Source organism: Brachyhypopomus gauderio, chromosome 14 (genome assembly GCF_052324685.1).
Source record: "Brachyhypopomus gauderio isolate BG-103 chromosome 14, BGAUD_0.2, whole genome shotgun sequence".
NCBI lineage: Eukaryota > Metazoa > Chordata > Actinopteri > Gymnotiformes > Hypopomidae > Brachyhypopomus > Brachyhypopomus gauderio.
Window position 1 is genome coordinate 8,490,210 of NC_135224.1, and position 10,000 is coordinate 8,500,209.

The following is a 10,000-nucleotide window of genomic DNA, read 5'->3' on the forward strand; positions in this document are numbered from 1 at the left end:
TCGCCAGCAGCATGTTTGTCGTTTTTGTGGGAAAGTTCTGAGCAGCGACTCTTCCTTACAGATCCACCTGAGATCCCACACAGGTGAAAGGCCATATCAGTGTCCTGTCTGCCTCAGCCGTTTCACTACACGTGGGAATCTCAAGGCCCACTTCTTACGTCATCGCGAGCAGAACCCAGAGCTTTCACTTTCGCTTCTCCCACCTGCCCTGTCAGAACAGAGCCAATCGGGGTCTGGGTCCGGGGCAGCTCAGAGACGCAGGAAGCGTCGTGCAGAAGATGAAGAGCCTTTTGGGATTAAAGCGGGTGTGGGAGTGCCTGATGGCCTGGCTCTAGGTTTCCTGTCTGGGTCGTCTTCTCGCCTGTCTCCTTCCACTCTGCCCTTGCCGCCCAGTGTAGATCTGGCACTGTTGTCCACTGCTCACTCTCTACTGCAGCTCAATCGCGTTTCTGCTGCTGCGGTGGCCTCCGCTTCAGCCAGCGTACAGGCCTCCTCTGCGTCCACCACCTCCTCATCTTCCTCTGCGATGACAGGCCAGTTCAAGGGTGCCAAGCAGCAGCGATTTGACGAGAACACACCTCCACACTCCACCCTACATCCTAGTTCTCCATACTCCCAACTAGCTCACCTCCCCAAGATCCTCTTTCCCACAGGTCCCTCTCCCCACCATCCTGGCCTAGCTCTTCTTCGCCCCCCTCACCTTCCCTCCCCTCACCCACAGCTCACCTTTCCGTTCTCCCCTTACCCCAAACCACCGACCTCTTCTGCCTCCTCCTCCTCTCCATGTTCTTCATCTTCTACCTCCGAGACCTCCAAGCTTCAGAGACTGGCACAGAAACTAGAAAAGCAGTCTCCATCAAAAACTCTCCCCGAGGACCACACTAACGGCAGCACCCAGGCCAATGATGTCTCCACCACCTCCAGCGCTAATACAATTTCAGCATACAGGAGGGAGATGATGGCTGCCTTGGGCCTAAACCCCAACCCTGGCAGTGAGCTGAACGCCCAGACCATCGCAGGTTCAATCCCCTCACTCCCCTCTCTGGCCCCAAACCAATGTGGTGTATGCCTACGCGTGCTTAGTTGTCCCAGGGCATTGCGTCTCCATCAGGCCACACACCTGGGTGAGCGTCCCTTCCCCTGCAAACTTTGTGGTCGCTCGTTTTCCACGAAAGGTAGTCTGAGGGCTCATCTGGCCACCCACAGAGCACGGCCACCAAACGCCCGTACCCAGAATTCCTGTCCACTCTGCCAGCGTAAATTCACTAATGCCGTTGTGCTGCAGCATCACATTCGGATGCATCTGGGAGGCCAGCTGCCTCCAGAGGGGAATGAAGATTTGGGGCCAGAGGAAGACACTGGTCAAATTGGTAATATAGCCATGTCTAAGACCATCCAGTGCCTTCCTCTTAATATGAGTACTACTGTTTCGTCCTCTACAACTAGCGCACTACAGTCAATCACTGGTTCTAGGAATCCCATATTACCTGATGCAGACCAAACAGTGGAGTCTGATCAAGATCCTTCCGACACACCTGGCACTAGCCCGACTCTAATCACTGATGCAACCACAGAGAAGCAAGACCGCACTAGTTCCTCAGACGGCCCACTTGCTAACTCCTCTCCTCTAAAGGATGTTGCTGACAATGATACTCACCCCAATATTGTTAGTGTTTATGCCCTTAATGCTATCAAAGCCCATCACATCAGGTCTCAGACCAGTGCTGTAGTAAATGGGGCCAGGGAGGATGATGAGAACACTCCATTATCCCTCTGTACCAGGACCATTCTCCAGGACTCTCAGCCTAGCAGCAGAGGTCTCACGGGATCTCACCCTTCTGTAGTCAGTGGCCTAAAAGCCAGCCCAGATTCTGCAGGTCTTAATATTTCACCAGCGCTCACACCACCCACGAGCCCATCCCTTCAAATCAAGCCAGAACTCGGAGGTTCTCAGAAACCCATGAACGCAACTAGGCTGGATCCTGAATCTAAAGAGGACGACTTTCCCCCAGGTATCAGAAGTGAATGCGTGACCTTAGCAGCCATTAATGGAGCTCCAGAGGACGAGGAGGAGGATGGAAAAATGAAACCACGGGATACTCAGGAGACCAAGATGAAGGAAGGGGTTAACACACAAGCAGATGTGAATCTTGGGAGTCAAGTTAAGGATGAAGGGGAGACTGCAGTAACCCAGCCAGATATGTCGGTTCTTCCTCCTCATCCTCAGCGCCTTGAGAAACCCTACAGCTGTACACAATGTGGGAAAGAATACGCCAGCCGCAGTGGACTGAAGGTAAGGAAAATGTGTTCATTTGCCATCACATGATTTGTTCAATGCTTGAGTCATAAGGCACTCCAATTATGTAAATTCTCCTGTTATATTCTCATGTTAGGACCTGAAATAATGATGTGTGTGTGTCTGTGTGTGTGTGTACAGGGTCACATGAAAGTCCACAGTGGAGCAGTGGGCAATGGGGCAAATGCTTCAACCTCTGCCCTGCAGTCCTCAGATGGGAATTTCAAAGATGCTGTGGAGTCAAGTCCTCGTCAAGCACGAGGCAACCTGCAAGAAGCTCCTGGAAATGCACTGGAGAAGAGTTCAGACAAACCATCCTCAGCAGATGTTCCACTGGCTCCTACTGGTTCGAGTGGAGAGGGGGAACCCGAGGAGAGGTCCTGAACTAAAGTGATTGTAAAAGAACACATCATGGTAATGTTTGTTTTTTTAAATGGGACTTTTTTTACTATTTTGGTGTTAGGTGTAGTCTAAACTCTGTGATATTGTAGAATTGTAGTTACTCTGTTAACATTGTAATGTTAGTGCCTTTCTTTGAAGACAATGAAAAGTTGATGTAAACCCAGCAAGTCCTTGACATCAGATATCAGGATCTTCAGATCCTAGATGTATGTGTTTCAAATGTGGTACATCATAGAATCTGGAAAGCAAAATGACAATTCTCTAAGTATGAGAGTGACTCTGTTTTTTTCCCAGTAGATACTTTACCAACATGAGCAAAGTGTTGACAAATTAAAGATAAGGAAATAACCCAAAATGTGATGGCTTTAAAAAGCTCATCATACAAAAACTAGTCAGCCAATCAGCAGCTGACAAGTGTAAATTCCACTATTTCATGTTTCTTTACTATTTCATGTTTCTTTAAAATTTTCGCTGTAGTCACCATGCTGCTGTACTTTCTGGAAAATACTCAAAGTAGCTGCCCTGTAAATATTTTCATTTATTGAACTGAACTTGAAACACTCTCATCCTTCCCCAGACTTCTCTGCAGTGTTGATGTTGTCCCTGTGCTACAGTCCCACTGAATCTGAAGCTGGTGTTTACCACTTGATTACACTTGCAATTGACAGAAACTATGAATAACTAAGTATGAGCACGTTTGAAGTATTTCTAGGCAGTGCTTGGAGATAACAGTACTTGACCTATGTACCAGCACCCTGTTTTCATTGACTTACAGAGCTTAACTCTTTTCTAATGGACCTGTTAATTCCTAGTTATCATTACAAAGTACCTGACTAGGATACTCAAAGGGTCTATAGCTTTTGTTGGCTATTTTGCCCGGATATTGCGTGTTGCCTGATCGTTTCTTTCCTCAGATATTCAGGAAGAATGGTGCCCTTTATCGGTGCATTGCACTGAATTGTCTTTAGCGTTGTATGCTTTTTTTGGGTTATGTTGTCCCCCTCGCTGTTGTGATTTGAAATCTGCTCCTACTTTGTTTTAAGGGGAGGAATAAAAACTGAATGATTGTCAATTCATTCAGGTAAATGGTCGTGTCACGTGTTTTTTTTTTTTTTGTGCAAAGGTGTGAATGTGAGCCTAACATTGTTCATTGTTGGAGTATACCAGTGTCAACGTGTAACAAACAGAAAGGGTTCTGTATTAAAAGCAATATACTTAAAAACCATATACTTCATTTTTATTCAATCCAGAATTCATACCCATAACGGTCATTCTTTTGGCTGGATTGTGATTTGCACCCTATATTTCTCTGTGCTTGTATGCTTTCAGCCTTGGTTCTTTGTACATCTGAATCAGATCTTTTGTCTACTTTTTGTCCCCTTTCAGAGTCTCTTTCCTTTCATATGCCTTGCTTCACCAGATCTACCGTGTACATGTTGATGGGTGTATGCTGTGTGTTTCACGATAATGTGTGTCTGTGTGTGAGTGTGTTTGTGTGAACTTGTGCAGAGTGATTGAGTGTGCAGCTGTAGTCCCCCCCCCACCCCTACCCACTCCCTACTCTCCAACACCCTCTCTGTGTGTCATGCTCGCTTTCATATGCTCCCTCTTTCATTTTCTCTTTCATTCCCCTTCTTTCAGTCTCTCTCCATCCTCCACCCCTCCCTATGTAATGGGACTGACACACAGGAAGCTCTAATCCTTGCACAATGATGCCACCCCCACCACCCCCCACTCCCACCCCAAACGTCTCTGAGCGGGACGGGGGGGACGGTGGGGACCAACCCAGCCAGCTGTCCCCAAAATGGCTCCTAATCCTGCCTCTGCAGAGCTCTTGAAACCATGACAACTGGTAACCAAGGAGAAGAATGTTGAGGTTGAGAGGGAGAGGGACAATGGACCGAGAAAAAGGCATGTGTTAGAAGTTTGTCCACACACTTTCAGGACGCGACATTAGACATGTCTCAATCAAAAATATAGGACAGACAAATGCATTTCACTCAGCACAAACAATAAAAGCAAGCAACAAAACCTTATACTAAGTAAAAAAATGATTTTTGTGCTCTTTTGTCACCTAACATTGTAAGTTATGATAATAGGGTTAGGCAACCCTAATGGAATGTCACTTCAAGACTAGATCTGCATATAGTTGCCATCAGATCTAAATTTTAAATGTTTTCTATTACTATTTTGCTAAAGAAATCAAATTGACTATAAAAAGTAAAAAATTAGCCTGTGAATTATTAGAACAGTGCATACCACTGCAGAAAAGAAGACCGATGAATTCACAAAAGCAGGAATCTGTAGTAACAGTATTGATCCACTAGAGGGAGGCACAGGTGTACTCTTGGGACCTTCACAACGAGAATGCAGATTTTTGAGGGGTTTTGAGTGACTAGTAAAATGTTGGATTGCTGGGTATTTAAATCTCTGATATCAAACCATAAATAATGTGTCTGAACTAAACTCGAACACTGACTGATTCAGTTCAGCTATTAAAAGCCACATGTCCTTTACTAATTAGACTCTTAACGCCACAATAACTGCAGCAACAGTTGCAACTGTTACTACAATGTATAGAAGGTTCAGTTTTATTAGTGGGTAATAATGTTTCAGAACTACGACTTTACCCAACTTGGCAGCCTACATGTAAAAACTAAAATTGTATTAATGTAAAATGTATAGTTTATTATTATATACACTCACTGGCCACTTTATTAGGTACACCTATCCAACTGCTCATTAACACGAATGTCGATTCAGCCAATCACATGGCATGGACTCAATGCATTTAGACATGTGAACATGGCCAAGATAATCTGTTGCAGTTCAAACTGAGCATCAGAATGGTGAAGAAACGTGATTTAAGTGACTTGGCGTGGTTGTTGGTGCCAGACAATATCCAGTGAGTGGCAGTTCTATGGCCCAAATGCCTTGTTGATGCCAGAGGTCAAAGGAGAATGGCCAGACTGGTTGAAGCTGATAGAACGGCAACAGTAACTCAAATAACCAATCATTACCACTGAGACATGCAGAAGAGCATCTCAGAACGCACAACACATCGAACCTTGAGGTGCCACTCCTGTCAGTCAAGAACAGGAAACCGAGGCTACAATTCAAACAGACTCACCAAAATTGGTTCGGATGGTAGGGTCAGAATTTGGCATCAGCAATATGAAAGCAAGGATCCATCCTGTCTTGTATCAACGGTTCAGGCTGGTGGTGATGGTGCAATGGTGTGGGAGATTAATACCAATTCAGCATCGTGTCAATGCCACAGCCTACCTGAGTATTGTTGCTGACCATGTCCATCCCTTTATCATCAGTCAATCATCATTCATTTATATAGCACCTTACACAACCAAAGTTGACCAAAGCACTGTACACAATGGAATCAACAATAAATTAGTATGATCTTAATGATTTCGTCTGTGTGCAGTTGGTAATGATACAATTTGCAAATAATTAGATGTAGAAAGCCATTCTAAATAAATGTGTTTTAAGTTTGGCTTTAAATATTGGTAGCTCAGTGATGGAACGTAGAACAGTAGGCAAAGCACAATTTAGGACCTGCTACCGCGAAAGACCTATCACCCCACTCCTCACACCTAGACCGTGGTACCTCCAGTAGATATTGACCACCTGAACGAAAATCTCTGCCAGGCTGATGTAACGTTAAAGTGTCACATATGTAGGCAGGTGCAAGTCCGTGGACTGCACAGAAAACAAACAACAGGATTTTTAACTGAATTCAAAATTTTACTGGGAGCCAGTGAAGAGAGTAAAGAACAGGAATAATATGATTGTGCTTGCGAGTGTTGGTAAGAAACCGGGCAGCTGCATTCTGAACCAGTTGTAGGCAGTGGTGGAGCTAGACTTGTTTTCAAGGGGTGGCCAAAGGGTGAGCAAGGCTTTATCAGAGGGGTCCATATACAAATGATGAACGAAAGGAAACACATATTTTCTCTTAAAATTACCATTTCCAGTGGGGTGGCAGTAGGGGTGGCAAGGGCTCTGTTGGGGGTGGCAATTGCCACCCCTGCCCCCCCCCCCCCCCCCCCCTTTGGCTCCGCCACTGGTTGCAGGTGATGGAGCGATGCTTGACTTAGTCCAATGTACAGTGAATTGCAGTAATCCACATGTGAACTAACAAAGGCATGGATTGCTTTTTCAAGGTCATTATGGTTCAGAAAAGGTTTTACTTTGGTAAGGAGGCCGGTGAGTGTAAGTGGCCAGCACTTTAAATATTAAACATATGTTGTTAAAATATTTTTATTTAAACGTTATTAAAATAAGGTTATGTAAGAATACCATATATTGGTGCGTGTGCGTATGTTTGTGTGTGTGTGTGTGTGTGTGTGTGTGTGTGTGTGTGTGTGTGTGTGTGAGAGAGAGAGAGAGAGAGAGAGAGAGAGAGAGAGAGAGAGAGAGAGAGAGAGAGAGATAGCGTGTGATATTAGACTCACGATATGTTCCCACCCTCTCGCCTGCTTTTTAGAGGACTCCACACAAAAGCAAAACAGAAGTGTAACAGCTGATCAGACTTCAGGGGACGTCACCTTAGAGTCAGCAGCTTGTCAGCCGAGGGCGAGGGAGAGGAAGAGCGGAGCACGACAGTAACTCTTCACGCAGCGTTAACGCTTGATACAATTAATCGAAGGTTCGGTTCTACTGGCTGGCAGAAATGAACTTTGCCCAGCAAGTCAGTCTACTTAGATAAAATTAATAACTATTATTATCATTTAAGTTGTCCACACACAGACATTTGAAGATTTATTGAAATATTTTAAATATATCTATAAGTATCTAAACGGTTTTATAACAATGGGTGCGTGCCTGCGAGCGTGTGTGTGTGTGTGTGTGTGTGTGTGTGTGTGTGTGTGTGTGTGTGTGTGTGTGTGAGAGAGAGAGAGAGAGAGAGAGAGAGAGAGAGAGAGAGGGAGGGAGGGAGGGAGAGAGAGTGAGAGAGAGCGCTTGTGATATTAATCTCACGATATGTTCCCACCCTCTCGCCTGCTTTTAGAGGACTCCACATGGAAACAGAACAGAAGTGTAACAGCTGATCAGACCGGAGGCTTCACCTTAGAGTCAGCAGCTTGACAGCCGTGGAGAGAAAGGACAGCAGGATAACACGACAGTATTTACAGGAACTAAAGAGCGCTCTAGAGAAAGAAGACGGCTGGATCCATCGTTTGTAACAAAATATTAAAATGGTTATTAGAATTCTATTAATATTCTCAGCAAACGAGAAAAACAAGTAGAAAGAAGACCACCGGATCATTATTCACCTGAGAAAGGTAGGCGATAACCTACCGCATAACGCATTCATAACCTGCTAAATTAAATCATAAATAAACGAGGGAAGTGGAAACTGACATTTCTACGTTTCAGCGATATTGTAGCAAGTATTTCTGGATAGCAATATTAGGGCTACAAGAATGCAAAGATTTACAGTGAAACATGTCAAATGATAGTGTAAACTCGTCTAAGCAAATATTCCACGCTCTCTGTTCCTGGTAAGATTATTAATTAATTAATTTATCTATTAATTTTTTAATCAAACTGTGATTAAAGCAACGTGCTCCACAGCAAACCCTTTTGAGAGTGGAACCTAAAGTCATTTATTTTATAGCCGCTGCTACGTGGGCTTATCTTCATTGGGTGGACCTTGACCTCACGCTCAGGTCTTTAAGATCTCTGGAAAAAAAACAGTTCTCACCTTTTATCACCACATGCAGGTCTTCCCTCTTTCTTTCTTTCTTTCTTTCTTTCTTTCTTTCTTTCTTTCTTTCTTTCTTTCTTTCTTTCTTTCTTTCTTATAGTGGATAACTTGCACAGCTTGAATACATTTATCATTATTATATTATTTCCACCTTCCTTCATGATGCTTACTTTGCAGTGTCATGCCAACCACATGATGCATGAACTGTATAGGAACACATTGTCAGCATCTACCCTAACAAAGTTCAACCAAGTCTGTATTAATGGTCCACCTATTCAGTTAATTGACCTCACTCCACCCCCTGCTTTTTATTGTATTAGAACATTACATTTTGAGGACATATTACTGCCCATTTATATGGTATTGGGGCTTTAATTAACAATATGTCAATTTTAATGGAGTTTTATTGCATGTCATTTGTGTCTTATTACCACAACTGTGAACTGTGGGGAACACATGAAGTGAACTTTTCCAAAGAGTCTGTCTTTTCTGTTTGCTGTGTATGTGTGCAAGAGAAAAAGAGAACCAGTGACAAGCAATTTTACAAGAAGGCTGATGAACCTGATGACTTATGGTTCAACCCTCGGGATGCAGTCTGAGCCTTCAGCTCTGTGTGATGGAGTCAGTTCAAATGACAACTAGACTTGATGTTTTTCTCTCTTCTGTTCAGCATCTCATTGACTGAGCCTGTCTGTTGACTCACTGTTAAAACAAACCATTTACTTTGGTCACTAATGGCTCAGTAATAGCCATCAGCAAGGCCAAATAAGTTTGCCTGCTTATCCATGAGTGAATTTTAAGATTAACACAGTAACTATTAAGGGTTATATTTTGTGTACACAAGTATGTGTTCCTTGCTTTCCTAATAAGCAATATTTCTAAAAAATTCTCTCTTCTTCAGATGTTACCATAACACGACTAACTTGGATATACTTTCCGAAAATTTTTGAACTCTCTGAAAGTGACTGACGGCGACTGGTCCAATCGGCATCCCACCAATCCCCCTTTTCACCAGTCCCCTGCAAAAATGGCCACCTACACTCCTGCCCCTACACAAGAGTCCTCCCCAGAGGCGACCAATGGCTACCTGAAGACAAGCGGTTCTCAAGAGTCAATGAAGCTGAAGAAGGAGATATCCCTAGTCAACGGCATCTGCCTTATCGTGGGGAACATGATTGGCTCGGGCATCTTTGTTTCTCCCAAGGGTGTGCTGATGTACAGCGCCTCCTACGGCCTGTCCTTGGTAGTGTGGACCATCGGTGGGGTGTTCTCGGTGTTCGGGGCGCTCTGCTATGCCGAGCTGGGGACCACCATCACTAAGTCTGGCGCCAGTTACGCCTACATCCTGGAGGCCTTTGGAGGTTTCCTGGCCTTCATCCGTCTGTGGACCTCGCTCCTCATCATCGAGCCCACCAGTCAGGCCGTGATAGCCATCACCTTTTCCAACTACATGATGCAGCCCATTTTCCCCACCTGTATCGCCCCCTATGCGGCCAACCGCCTGCTGGCTGCAGCCTGCATATGTGAGTAAACACGCGGTATGCGTATGCACGGGTGTCTGTGTCCGTCTGCTTGTTATG

The 10,000-nt window shown here is 44.6% G+C and overlaps 2 protein-coding genes across 4 annotated transcripts in view; both read left to right on the forward strand.

Moving 5' to 3' along the window:
• Nucleotides 1-3,823, forward strand: part of LOC143474693 (uncharacterized) — a 7,019-nt gene extending 3,196 nt beyond the window's left edge. Inside the window, exons 2-3 of the mRNA XM_076972221.1 lie at nucleotides 1-2,293; nucleotides 2,438-3,823. The exon at nucleotides 1-2,293 is cut by the window's left edge and continues 1,033 nt beyond it. Of these exons, the coding sequence (XP_076828336.1) occupies nucleotides 1-2,293; nucleotides 2,438-2,680 (2,536 nt within the window). The 3' untranslated portion in view covers nucleotides 2,681-3,823. The remainder of the gene's footprint in view (nucleotides 2,294-2,437) is intronic.
• Nucleotides 3,824-7,221: 3,398 nt separating this feature from the next.
• slc7a7 (solute carrier family 7 member 7) overlaps nucleotides 7,222-10,000 on the forward strand; it is a 9,479-nt gene continuing 6,700 nt past the window's right edge. Inside the window, exons 1-3 of one of the 3 annotated variants that reach the window (XM_076972223.1) lie at nucleotides 7,222-7,358; nucleotides 7,722-7,995; nucleotides 9,322-9,943. In XM_076972223.1, the coding sequence (XP_076828338.1) occupies nucleotides 9,448-9,943 (496 nt within the window). In that variant the 5' untranslated portion in view covers nucleotides 7,222-7,358; nucleotides 7,722-7,995; nucleotides 9,322-9,447. Of the gene's footprint in view, nucleotides 7,401-7,721; nucleotides 7,996-8,072; nucleotides 8,215-9,321; nucleotides 9,944-10,000 lie in introns of those variants that run through there. The other 2 variants (XM_076972222.1, XM_076972224.1) reach the window with 2 other exon arrangements.